General features: G+C 39.6%; 1 protein-coding gene across 1 annotated transcript; it reads right to left on the bottom strand.

Moving 5' to 3' along the window:
- Positions 1–6406: 6406 nt before the first annotated feature.
- LOC115631542 lies at positions 6407–10629 on the bottom strand. Its single transcript, XM_030528317.1, has 3 exons — positions 10538–10629; positions 9864–10078; positions 6407–7518 (listed from the first exon to the last, which is right to left on the bottom strand). Exons 2-3 carry the CDS (start codon positions 9919–9921, stop codon positions 7133–7135), a joined length of 444 nt encoding a protein of 147 aa, XP_030384177.1. The 5' UTR covers positions 9922–10078; positions 10538–10629; the 3' UTR covers positions 6407–7132.
- Between the last annotated feature and the right edge of the window lie 3964 nt (positions 10630–14593).

Below are 14593 nucleotides of genomic sequence, written 5' to 3'. Positions count from 1 at the left end.
GGCTGACCTCGCCATCGTCTGTCTGAGCACACACAATGTGGGCTCCTATTTATTTATTTAGATAGATTTGCAGCGCAGTTGCAGGGCTGGTTCTTGGGGGGCTGTCACTGGCACGCCCACATTCTCAGCGCCCACACAGCAAGTATTTCAATTTATCATAAACAATGTTGCTGATGATTGGTGGCGGCCGTGGCCATGGCCCGAACTAGCGCCGATTGTTATAGCTGTGGGCGCACCCTTCAGCTAAAAAATGGGCGCACCATTTGCCCTCCAAGTCCCCTCCCAAGTCTGTCTTTATGGGCAAGAAATGAAAAGCGAGTTTATGTTTGCTTATAACTCGTTTATTTGATGTCGCTATTTCATCATTTCAGTACTAAAATTGGCTTTAAAGTGCATTCTGTTTGCTGGCTGTTACTAAAATCCTTCCATTAAGCTTAAGGCACAAATAAGCTGTGCTTCCAACGCTGTCAAGCGGCTTAGTAGCTATCCATTTCGATCATTTCATTGGAAAAGTCATATAAATACATGAGCTTACTTACAGAATTTCGCTACAGTGAAAACGCTCTTGGCCGGCCAAGCGGAGTGTCCACTTAAGGGAATACTTAAATACTTTATACGCCGATCGAATGTTTTAGAAAAAGTGTCCGCCGAAGAGAGTGTCCGCATGAAAGAGGTGTCCATTAAGAAAGTTTTCACTGTACTTATTTCAATGCTTGTTCCCACTTCTCTTGATTATCAACTTGACATTTTTTCTAAATTAAATTGGCACATATAAATAGCATATATCTGTGTATACAAGTATATATTCATAGGTTCTTATCAACAAATCAAACATAACGAAGCTCACTTGACCTTTGTCCCTTTTTTTTTTTTTGGTATTCACGTTTTCTGTGGGCTATTCATGATACGCCGCGTCCCCATTCAAAGCACAGCTGCGCTAGAAGTGCGCTTATTTTATAGCTTTCCCGCCCGCGAGGCCCCCAACCATGAATGGGCCATTTATGCGCCACACTGGCGCAGTCCTAAGTCGTAAAAGTGCATTGGCAATGGCATTGACAGCCTGTTGCCTCATTTGCCTTATTCTGAAGCTCCCGTAATTGAATGGCTGCGAATCGAGAAGGGAAAAGTAATGGGGGGCATAAGCCCCCCTGATTTACATAAGTAAATCAGAGCGAAGCGAAGGCAAATAAAATCACAGCCCCTTCACTTTTTGCTGCCAACTGGTGCGTGCGAAGGCCCCATTTGAGCACAGTTGACCAAAGGATGACGAGTCATGACGTCCTTGCCGCGGGCCCTGTTGATGTCATAATTTTTGGGGGTGCTTGTAATGCTTCGCATGTTGTGGTGCCATTCACGCCTTCGACATAATTAAAATTGTTTACGCATTCCGCAAATCGCTTCCGACACGCTGACCCGCGCATTCCCATTACCTTTGCCAAAGGTCAGCCATTCAGCAACATTTTGTCGGACTAACAAGGCCGATGTGTGAATAAGGAAAAAGTAAAGGATATAAAACTTATTTTTGTATTTAGTTGAACCTAAGCAAGGAATTATCAAATATAATTCCAAGAACACCTCAGCAAATGCAAAATTAAAAAAATTGCATTCTATTACTTGCTGCAATAAATTATAGATTAGATTTTGTACAACTCGACACTTTTATGTTTTCGCACTTTGTGTGTTTGGTGTCTGACTGTGTCGAACTGCGTCCGCTGTGCTGTGATTCGAAAGCGATTATTAGTCATTGTTGTGTTTGTTTATCCAAGTGTGATTTGAGAGTTTATCAGATCGTAAAGTGTAATTGTGGCTATAATATACTGCAAGCTGATAAATACAAAGACTATGCATACATCCTTGTCTGCAAGAATATAACGGGAAATGAGGTAATTCATATATTCAACGTACGTCGAAGATCTTGGGCCACTTTCTAATTGCAAATTAAAGTTCAATCTTTCCATCTCCATCTATCCTGAACTAGACTAAGGGTGTTCTATGAACTAGTAAGCGCTGGTTCACACAATTCAATTCACTAAGCTTGTACAAATTATGCTTGCACCACACTCAAGCAAATTTTACTTCCGTCACTCGCAAATTGATTACTGGGGCCGTAGATTCTCCCTGAAATTGCACAAAAAATTCCCCCATTTTATTCTGCTGCACAGAAAGAAATTATGTTCTTAATATTCTCAAATTAAGAACATTTTGCTGTCCGCGCTAATTGAAAAAGTTTGCAGAGCAAATTTATGGCTGCCCCCAAAAGTATGCCAAGCAATATTTAAAAAAAATCCAAGAGAAGGTGGGGAAGCTTGTGAGAGTAAAAGCAGCTATCTGCTGCAACCGTCGACACACACGCGCAACAAATTGCTAGTTTCTGTCAAATGTGTGTGTATGTGCTCGGGTAGCGGCAAAGCAGAGCGGCGAAGCTGTTGTTGTTGTTTTTTAATTGGTATTTATTACATCTGTCCGTCTGCCTGCAAGCTATCGATGTCACTAATCTTCTTTATTATTTCTGTGGGAAAGGTGTGGTAACATTGCATGACCAATAACAGCTGATGAAGACGTCGTTTTGGCAAATCTGCGGTTAGGAAGAGAACATTAGACAGAAGTAAAGAAGAAAGCCGTGCTGGAGAATTTTTTATTTTAGAATCATATTCCCACATGTATAGACTATACTATTAATTCACCAACCAGGACTCCTATGATTTCTAAAATATATTTATAACCCTTAGTTCCGCATAGGATATACATACATAGTAATAAAAGAGAGTTGCTTCTATTTTAGCTTATTTACCGTGCATTATTTTTGAGCATCCTTTCTGCTTAGCTGCAAAGCTGCTTAAAATTCCTAGATCGCCTTAAATCTGTATTATCATGGTTGCATAAAAGCGTCCTCAGGTTAAATCGTTTGCACCAAAGCACACAATATACAATACTCGCATAATACAGATGCGAAGCACATAACTGCAATATCAATTTTGCAAATAACTTTCACGAACAATCTTCTGCACTTGACTGCGCTCCCAATTGTGTGCGACGAAGGTATTGAACGTCGGCCTTATTGCTATTGCTGCGTTGTTGACGTGGACAAGGACGACGTGCGCAAAACAGAATCGCTTAAAGCTGCTTAAAAGCCAACAACAACAACAGCAACAACGAGCCGCAAAATATTTTGCAATCACAGGTCAATGGGCTGACCTTAACCATCTGCCACAAATATTTGTTATCCTTTTGTGAATTTAAATTTAATTTTAATGCGATTTTCGGTTGAGAAAAGATGCAAAACGATTATCGGGTAATTTCAGTTATTACATTTTAATCAGGACTTTTCGGATATGTTGTCTATATAGAGGTTTCACAGATGTTTGTTGTAAACATCGTTTAAAAAGCAACTAAAACTTTAGTGATATATTCCATCTCATATTTATATTTCGCTGCTTTTAGTGTGAGATTGAGGTCAGCCGGATATTCAGTGAGGGTTTTATCCTTATTCGCTGCGTATTGTTAATATTTATAGGCGAACCATCAATAGCCGTCTATTTCACAGTTGTGCTCAAAATATATAAAATATTAAACGCATTTCTATTCTCCATTTGCATACAAATATGCATTCATATTTGTTGCCTGAAGCCTGAAGCTTAATATTGCGTATTGCTCATACGCCATGTGTTCCCGGAACGTGCCCGAAATTTCGTTTGTGGTCGCAGCATACATAATTCATGTATTTTTGAGTTGCTTTGGACGTAAATACCGCATTTATAACTGCAAAGCAGCTGCAAAGCCAATAAATCAACTGCGAAACAGCCCCCAGTAATCAACATATACTCGTATATACATATATAGCCGCATATATGGCAGACGTACTCCCACAAAGATAAGTTGGACGCGCCTTTGGGACGCACAAGCAAGTGAGACAAATGCGTAGCAAAACATTGTTGTGATTTTAATGGCTTTCGCATTATAAAAATGCCAGAGCAAGTGTCATTAAATAACACCCCGACACGCGCAACTGAAGAGATAGAGAGAGAGAGAGAGAGAGGGCAGTGAAATTTTTGCACGCACTACAACTTTGACTGTTCAGACTATGACGCAACACAGACAAATGGAACTCATGCAAGAGAAAGTTCTCAAAATAGATACTTTGTTTTCATATTCCAGTTATGGAATTCTTACAAAAATAACTTATCAATTTAAACATACACCTTACTTAGGCTTAGATGAATGGCTCAACATATGATTTACGATCTAAACAACTGAAAAAGAAGTTCCCTTTTCCTGCTATTCTATTCTATGCTCTCTTATGATGCAGTTATTCGCGATAATCTTACATACATACTTAGAAATGCTGAGCTGCTTTGCATCTACACCTAATTCTGTTTTTACAGGGTAGATTGGTTCCAGAAACAAGCGTGTAAAAAGACATTGATCATATGCATATGATCATATCATATCCTTATCTCTAAAGAAATATATATGGAATTTATAATTTTGAAACCGTGTTATATCAAAATCGTGAAAAAAAATACCGTCTAAAAACAGAATTGAGTGTACTTGAAACCGCCATTAAATGACAAACTCTGCATTTTTGCAGCGCATACTTTTTAAGTTTCGAAGAATTTTTATTATTGGAATGTTCCAGAGCAATAAAATGTCTGTTCAGTTCGTTATTAATCTAATCCTCGGACGCGTGAACACACGGCGTATGCTTAACAAGCAGTGCTTAACATATCTGAACTTTTTTGATGGCATACTTTCAGGCGCCCCCTATTTTAAATCCCCAAGAACAACAGTCTTACTTGCTATATGTGTGCATACTAGGGTTGCGATGCGTGCAAACCTATTTTTTTCAATTAGTACTCAAATTTCAATGGCTTCATTTAATTCTGCAGAGCACGAAACTTGGTGGAAGTGCCAATTTGGCTATAAAGCGAGCGCACAAGTCAAATTAAAGTTGGCACGCAAATGGGCCAGACGAAGAAACAAACAAACAAGCATACGTAAGTACTACATATATAGTGGGAGTAGTACACTCATATAGGAGCGCAAATAGCAAAAGTTAAACGGCTAGTTGGGATATGCTGTTGCTGTTGTGGCTCCTATAATTTAATTTCCGTGCTAAGACCATAAGCTGTGCGATAATTAATTTTTCTTGCGTCTTTTTTGGCAACTCTGCAATGTCCTTCGAGGCAACAAAATGCGAAACAAGTCTGAAGTACGCATGAATAATAATAATAACAACAACAACAGCAATGAGAACAATTGGAACAAACACACTCAAATGAAAGCACAGAATTTGCTCACAGAATTTAAAATCAATGTTTTTTATGTTGGCGCCAAGCTGTCCACGAAAATAGAGGCAACTGGCTGGCTGGCTGGCTGACTGACTATGAGGAGCAGAAAAATGGAGCAGGCGATAAGGGAGGGAGAGGGTCTGGGGGGCTGAGGAGCTGGCTGCTGCCCGTTATCATTCGGGGGTGTTCCGGACGGAAGCAGAGAATGCTTCTGCTGACTGACGAATGAACAGGCGGGCGCCAAGCTGGCGACAAACGCACCAACACACACGCACATCAACACACGAGCACACTGATACGCTTTCACACACACACACGCACACAAAACATATATAAACAAAGGGAAAACTATTTTCGCTGGCGACGACAGCTCACAAAAAGTAACGCATGTGGGTCGTATTGTCGGTCGTTCGGTGGGTCAGTTCGACTGCCTGTGCATATATATGTATGCATATAAGTGTGTATGTGTGTGTGTGTGTGTGTGTGTGCTGCGAAAGACAAACAACAACAAATGGCCCGAACGCAGAACAGGCTAAGGTCGTCGCAGTACAAGGGTGTAGCCAAACATTTGTGTGCTTGACTTAATGGCCAGCTAGTCGTTTGTTTGTATGCGTGCGTGCGTGTGTGTGTGTGTGTGTGTGTATTGTGGTGGTGTTGGTGTGGTTTGTAGAAAGTTTCGCTATTATTTCTGGCTGCCACGCTTCTGCTGACTGCCTCCAAAACAATTGTGCAGACACTTTGGCAGCAGCAACTCAAAACTATTAAAGCTCCTCACACAGTCAGTTGGCCAAACAGTCTGCGGGCCAGAAAGCCAGTAAGCCAGTCAGCCAGCCACCATGTCGCTCGGCACATAAAGCCTTGGTCAATGCAAATGACATCGAGTTTTATTTTCATATTTCCACATACATACATGGATTTTTCAGCATTTGGTTGTACTATATATATAGTATATAACCATGTATATGTTTTATGTAATAACTGAATGTACGCATTACGCACAGCTGGCAAGCTCAAAAAACCCGCAGCCATAGATTTCTGTTGCTGCGGAAATAAATTTTTAAGCTAATGAAATTCGCTTTAAGAGTCATCTCTTAAAATTGAAAAACATTTCTTATTAATAATGTATCAACAGTTGGTTTATTTATTTAACTTAACCTCTACAAGTGATACGAAATATTTAAAGTTGCATTTAAATATAATTGGACCAAACAACATGCACTCGACTCCACTTAGAGTCAACGCTTTTCAGCTTACCCTTCGACTGCCAGGACAGTATCTGGGATTTATTTGCACTCCTTCAATTGCTGGAAATCTAATTACCGCCATGCTGACACACCTTCGTAGCAGGGTCTTTCTCTAAAAGGACCATTTTATTCTTTAATTTCACAGCAATTGCTGTATTTTTTTGTTCGTTCTGTTTAAGCAAAGTTCGCGCGGCAGAGGACATGGACTCTGACACGGATATGGACACGGCTACTTTTTCCGTTCCGCCTCTTTCAACGCGTAACAATGTCCTTCTACTTGTCGAAGGAGCGCCACTGGGGCAGTTACAATTTAATCACGAGAAGCAATTTCAAGCTCATCCAGATTTAATGGAAGAAATGAAATTGGTGGACAGCGGAGCCAGCAAAGCAGCTGATTAGATGAGAGGCGAGCAATAAGAAACACGATTGGCCAGCTCATGTTAAATATTTTACTTAAATTAAAATACAAACTAAATGCGAACATGTTAGATGTTTAGTGTGGTCTAGAATAGAACTTATATTGAGTGCGGAATGTTAACGAATTAGAGGGGTGTCCAGTTTCTCATGCATTTACAGTACAGTAGGTACACGATAAGCCTCTCAGTGCCGCAGCACGCCGGCCATGACTAAACTGAATGCCGTGGCGGACAGACTGTACCACAGACGAGGGCCATTGAGCTGCGTCGGCGCTCCATTGCAGCCCTCCTCGGCGCAGGTGCAGATCGTCTGCTTGAAGCCCTCGCTGTCCGCCGTAAAGCAGACATTCTGGGTCTTCTCCTCGATCCAGCCACAACTACGCTCGATGCGGTGCTCGTCGTTGACCTCAAACTTCAGCACTGTCTTGCGGCAGAAGGGCTGCGCCGATCCCTTCGGGTCGCAGTTCAATAGGAACTGATTGTCGCGCTGGCCGCGTGGCGTGTTCACGATCAGGTGGGAGCAGTCGTCGTTGTCGTGGGAATTGCACTGATGGCAGCGCAGTGCCGTTGCTGTGGAACGCATAAAGAAACATACATAGTTAGAGAAGTTAGTTAAGAGTGACTTCTTTTGCTAAAAAGTCTTGAAACACAAGATCCCAAAGGCATTGGGATAAAGCCCATGAATCCCATGGCTAGTTCCTGCCGTATAGTTCGATAATCGCATTTATAGCTGCGCTTATTCAAATTGACCTTCAAGTCAACAACTTTTGCTGCCAGAAGTAATTGATTTAAATTTGTGATACAGTAGTCGCCCTTTTCAAAGGCAGACAGCTTGACAGTAAACTCTTTTCAGGCCCCTCCTTTTACTCATTGGCTGACTGGATGACTGACTGACTGACTTTCTCCATTCGGTTCAATGGCAGTGGCAGTGGCAGTTGCATTCCCTTGAATAATAATTGCATGTCAACTACTTCTGACAAAAGGGCCCCGCCCGGTCGGAGCTGTGCAACAAAATATGCAATTGCCGGCACGCAAGCTGGCCAGAAAAAAGGGAAACAAAAAAAAACAAAAGCAGACACGAGCGACACAAATAGCTTCCACTTGTACATATATTTATTAGTCAGCCCCTAATAGAGTGTCATGCAAATGAATGTCGAGTTGGTTTGCCGTTTGTCTGAGTCCGAGTCCGACTCTGGATATGGGTCTGGGTCTGGGTTTGGAGCAATGGGCGTATGCGCGATATCTTCTACCAGAGGGGCAAGTGTGGGTTTTGTTTTGTTTTGTTTCTTATACTCACACACATGTGCGAACATTTTCAACTTTATTCACAACTATATGGCAGAGAGTTTGCAGAGTTTTTCGCCCCTACATTCAATTACCCCCAGGCCCCAATCCCCATTTCACAACAATACTTCGTCAAGTTGCAGTTTTGCATTTCCCTCGAGAATCACAGAGCAATGGAAGCTATGGAGGCAATGATGACAATGGACTCAGCCGAGCTTCAGTTGCTTGTTAATTCATATAGAAATATTTGTGGAACTCATTATGGCATTGTGACAATGGCATGTGCGAATGGTTCGTATTAGTTAGCGCCATTTATGCCCCGCGATGTCTGTCCAGCTATTTCAATAGCACATGTTATACAATTACATGCCTTCGACTCGAGTTCGACGGCTAATTGATTAGAGGGTAGCTGTGAAAATGTGCCAGAGAGTGCTGATAAATTCAAAAGACGGCAATAAAACTGAAACTCAAACTCGGCTGTTCGCTGTCCATCAAAAATGGTAACAGATTTCGCTTTGGAAAAAAACGTTAAGCCTAACCAAACAAAATGAAAATAAACTAAGAGCAGGAATTGTTTTTGAGGCTATAAAAGAATATATGTAGTACACAAAAATGGAAATTGTAATTGTATATAACTTTTTTATGGGCTAGACTTTAGTAAAGCAGAGTTCAAAATACTGCGTCCCTTCTTTTTCTCTTACCCGTATAATAAACCCGATACTATGAGAGCAGAATATGCTATTTTTGACGAACCAATGAAGGAGTTAAGTTCTGAGTTCGAAATTCCCAGAAATACGGGAGTAATCGAAAATCAGTGATAGCGATGGAGAGGGGGAGGGAGGGAAATTCCACGCCTGCCACGCCTCCTTCTGCCTGTTACATTTTTCAGCTCCCGCAAACCTAATAAAAAAAAGAAAAAGTTCTCTCATATTCCATCGTATTGAGCTATCAAGCAACTCATTGAAGCGCCCCTAATTAATTACAGGTGCCTGCTTCGGCACGCTCCCCAGATAAAAAGGGGAAATAAACAAAGTTCGGCTCATTGGTTGCGGGACAAACAAAGAGCCGAAATTGATTTAAATCACAAAGCCAAATCCACTTGTTTCGTTCTATTGGCGTCAATTTATCTGCGACACGCCAACTGATTCTCAACATAAGCGAGAATCGAGCTCATTAAATACGATTTGCTTTGCGGCAAACATAATAAATTTAAATAAATTAAATTCCTAGCTTCAATGTTAATAACAACAGCAACAACAACAGAAGGGGCAGCATCTTCTGTTGGATGCGCATTCGATTCAAATTAAATACATTGTTTTGATTGATTACTCTACATTGAATGCTGAATTGTTTCAGTCCGGACACTATGCGATCAGCTAGTACTTAGTTAATTAGTCAATTATGCTATTTACATATGCCGTTGGCTGTTTTAATGAATCCATCGCCTGCGACGACGTTACATTCCTTTTCTGTGTGTCGTACTGTTAATTAACAGCCCATGGCCACCCATTTTTACAGCCTGCAATTAACGCGCGTCGCTGTCAAAGATTTAAATAACTACAACTGTGTACATACATACATGTAAATGGAAATGTAAATATGCACTGCTGTAGGCGTGTGTGTACACTCACCTGATAAGAAGAGATTGACAATTAAGGCGAATAATACGGCGTAGGCGAATGCGGACATTGCGGCTGGAGTTACTGCGGGTTATTGTATAGGCTAAGCTGGTTGCGGTTTCCGCTATTCGATACGCGCGCCTCTGTTACGTGTGTAAATGCAGGTGCCGGCAGAGCAGGTATGTAAAATATTGTATTTCAATATAAATACTAAAATGTGGTAGGGGCTGGAAAACATAGAGTGATAGAGAGAGAGAGAGAGTTACAGCGGGGACGGGCAAAATGTGTTGTTGTTTGCTCAGCTGAGCATTTGCATTGGCACAGTTCAAGTAAAATATTTACGACTGATATATGTAAGTACACATGTATGTAAATATGTATATAAATAAACATATATACATATATATGTACTTTGTGTGCACATATTTACGACTCGAGCTTGCAAAATGATGTTATTTTGCATTTATAGAAAGGCGGGTATTGACGCGAATTTTCACATGATTATTGATAATTGATTATTCAATTAAAGTAGTTATTTTTTGTATATATTTCTTTTGGAATTGTCTTTCATTTCTTTCAATGGTCCTTGCATGGCTATTATATTGAAATTAAATACATTTTTTGCACTGTTTATTATTTTAAATTCTTTGTACATATAATGCAAGCTTGCAAATATGAAAACTCACAATTAAATTCACAAATGTTTACAAATGAGCGGAGAAGAAGCGTACAACTTGACGCGCGCACCGTTGAGATGATTCTAAAAACTCGAAATGAATTTTTCGAAAAATGTTGATATTAAACACGGAAAAAAATGAAAAAGCACCGCAGAGCAGAACGCAAGTGAAACTGAAAACGCTGCTGCTGCTGAGGCTAAGCATCAGATTGCCGGATACAACAACAACAACCAAGACGAATAAGCAGTAGGGCTGCTTTGATTGCCAATGCGATCGTGGTTTACATGTGTGTCTGTGTTTCTGTGGGTCTGTGTGTGTGTTTGTTCGTCTTTGCGAGAGCGCGGCATTGAGAGAGGCTCAACAATAACAGCCAAGAAGCAGACAGAGCTGTAAAGTAAAAAAAACGTCCGTCTCCGGAGAGGTAGGGCGTTAGCATATCAAGGTGGCAGTGCAGCCGCTTGATAAGATCCGTACAGTAGGTTCTTTTGATAACGAACGAAAGATCGCGCCTTTCTCGAAGCTCTTTACAGATAAATTCAACCGCATGGATCGGGTTGGACCCCTCCAAAAGTGCATTTAGCGAGAGTGCTGATGCTGCCGCTGATGGCTGTTGTTGTTGTTGTTGCTATGACGATTTATACACATACAAGTACTTACAAGTCTTTCGATTAGCGTGCGGCTGCTGCATTGTCTTCGTTTGGCTGCCACAAGTGGTCGCCAGCTGATAGCGGTTTTAACTGGTAAATCAGTGGGTAACGTAATCGTGCAACGCACACATCAGCAGGAAGCGGCAAACAAATACGTTTCCCCTCCAAATTTGTGGCTATTCTGACTCTCAAAACTAAGCTTGGAAATCTGACTACATTTGATTTGGTTAAGTTCGGTTCGCTTTGGTTGGGATCTGTCGCGATAGGACAATTGATGAGTCGGCTATCCCAACTATCAGTTATCAGTGCTTAGTCGAAACTGGTTCGTGCCTCCACAAACTCAGCTGTTTTGGTTTCCACCAGCTACGCCGACAGACGAAGAAATGAGGCTTGTGTTCAAAACAAGCACCTCATTAATAAACAAATTAATTTCTACAACAAATATCGAGTACTCGGTCGGTAATTAGAATGTTTTAGAAATTATAGCCATGAACTGTTTGCATTTAGAACTCAAAGGTTAATGCCAGAGCTTTTCTTTAGCTTTCTTTTCTGGCACTAACGATAGAGCTTATCTTCAGAAATGGCTTAGTTGGTGGCCGAATTCCAAAATATGATAAACTAGATCAACATAAAATTCTTTTATAGAGTGCAATTTAAGTGATAAGTAGTATTGTCTTAAGAAAAAAGATGCTAAATTTTCTTAAAACTATAACTTAGCAGTGCTTTTTAAACTTATGACCACTTATGTGGCATTCAAGTGAAAGAAAATAGAAGCATCTCTAGAAAACGAAGGTTAATCGCTTTGAACAATCGCCACGAAACTTCGTAGCTGCACCGTCGGGACTATTTTAAATATTGCCACAACATTTGATCGAAGTCGGTTGAGCGGTTTCGGAGTCTCTAGGGAATATACATATACACATACATACTTCCATTTATATATATATAGACTGCGATTTTGACTTGACTATCGCAGCTGTATGCCCTTCTTGTTGCTTTCTGCAAACGCTCGCAACTAATTCCATTTCCACGCTGCTTTAAAACTGAAGTCGCCGGTTAAAGCCAGTTTCGACCGGATTTCCATACGAAATGAATCGACCGACGAGTGTCATGAAACACTTTTTGTTGTTAATTATTTGATGTTTTTTTTTTTTTTTTTTTTTGGTTTGGCTTCCAGAGTGCCGAACAAAATGCTAAAGATATTCATAAACTAACTGAACAAACAGAGTAAATTGAGTTATTGTCTGTGTTTTGGTGAACAGCAAAAGGTTCTATTCAATGGAATTTTAGATCTTTAACTTACAGTGCTGGCCTCGCTTCATTATTAATAATTTTCTTCACTCAAACATCACTCCGCCGCCGTAAATGTTTATACAAGTATATACCAAAGTTCACTTAACACATTTTAAAGTATGTACATTTTATTCAATTGACTTAAACACTTAATTGAAAACGAGTACTGGCGAGATACGTTACCTGCAACTGAAACGCGTTCTAATTAATGCCAAAATAAAGCTGAAATGTTCAAGAACAGGGCGCGTCGACTCCAAGAGAAACAGCTGACCTACTGTGCTGAGTCAAATACTATGCTAAAAGTAAATATTTATATATGTGCATATACATATAGTATTTTTAATAAAAGGTCGCACGCACACTTGTTAATGTAATTCCCCGCACGGTCAATAAACAAATTAAGCAACATGTAAACAATTTCTTGTTTGTTAAAACCGGTTCCGTTTGATTCGAATTAGCTGAGAGCTGACAATCTCTCTCCGTCCATGGCACAATCGCAGCCGACATGCTCTGATTTATACAATTTTATACATAACAATACTAACGTAAAATATTGAACGCAATTTTAATACTTTGGGTGACAATTTTCAAAAACTTCTTATAACTAAAATTAAACTAAATCCAGTTTAGAAATGAAAATGAAATGTCCGTCTGCTTCCATTAAAGCTTAATAATTAACTTTGAAATTTTGTAAAACTAATAAAGAGACTTCATAAAACAAGAATTAATCCACCTATTGATTTCTAACAATACAAAATTGAAAGTTGTTTTTAATATTTTAAAAAGGAAATTCGATGACTTCCTGAATGAATGCGATTCTACTTTCTAGCGATATAAAATTAGATTTAAAGTACAATCAAGACATATTTTAAATCTAGTATTAAACTGGAGCAGTAAGTAAGGATTTACTTCTACTTTTTATACCCTGTACCCGTAGGGTAAAAAGGGTATATTAGGTTTGTGCAAAGTATGTAACATACAGAAGGAAGCATCTCCGACCCCATAAAGTATATATATTCTTGATCAGCATGACGAGAGAAATCGATCTAGACATGTCCGTCCGTCTGTCCGTCTGTCCGTCCGTCTGGATGAACGCAAGGATCTCGGAAACTATTAAAGCTAGAATAACCAAAGTTGGCATCCAGATTCTCCTAGTAAGTCCGAGTAAGGACGAGTTTATTTTTTTTTTTTAATTTCCCCCCCCTTCCCCCGCTACAGAATTTCGTCAATAGCGTCCACATTTCAAATGCTACCTAAACCAAACTTTGCACACAAAATTTCTATACAATTATCTACTGTTGTTTAAAATTTTATCAAATTCGGTCAATTCTAAGAAATTAGAATTAAAGAGTTAGAATTAAAGAGTTATTAGCAAAACAAATTCTCACCAGTACAACCCCCCCAAACTGCAGCAACAAATTCGCTCTTCTTCTTCCTCTTTATGCTGCTGCTATGGGCACATATATCTCAGTGACGGAAGTTTACCTGGGTACAGGGTATTACACTGTCGGGCTTGCTCGACTGTAGCGTTCTCTCTTGTTATAGATATTAAACTACAATAAAATAAATCATATTTATTATTTGTTTAGTTGTAATGTCACATTATTTTGTCAGCACTGTTCTGATTACAATAAAATGCAATCTATAACTATTAATGAAAGAATTATTTTGAATTATACCTATAATGGAAAATATTAATATTGATATCAGGATCAGTATATTTTCCTTCGGTCATTAGTTGAATCGATTCATGCCTTTTTAAATATTATTTGTTTTAGTTAAACATCCAATTTTGATGCGATTTATTTTCCTTTTCTCATAAAAGTACTTAAATGGAGCTTTGCTATCGCTTTTCAATATCCTAATTTTTGTTAAACAAGTTGGCAGGTCCGTGTGAATTTTTTCACTCCCTTACTCAGTACAGTTCTTAACAATGTTCGTTGGCCATTCGTCCACTCCTCCCTTGTAGCTAAGAGATTCTTCTTCTATATTTTTTTTATTTCCTATTAAATAGTGGCTATATTAAGCTTGGCTAATTTTTCTCTGTGTAGCTTAGAAGCATCACAGCAACAACAAACATCAGACAGGGTTGTGGAAACAAAGAACGGCAATTGTAAAAGCTTTT

The sequence above is a fragment of the Scaptodrosophila lebanonensis genome, unplaced genomic scaffold (assembly GCF_003285725.1).
Source record: "Scaptodrosophila lebanonensis strain 11010-0011.00,11010-0021.00 unplaced genomic scaffold, SlebRS2 tig00001412-arrow-pilon, whole genome shotgun sequence".
Classification (NCBI taxonomy): Eukaryota; Metazoa; Arthropoda; class Insecta; order Diptera; family Drosophilidae; genus Scaptodrosophila; species Scaptodrosophila lebanonensis.
This window is presented reverse-complemented; position numbering and strand designations above follow the sequence as displayed.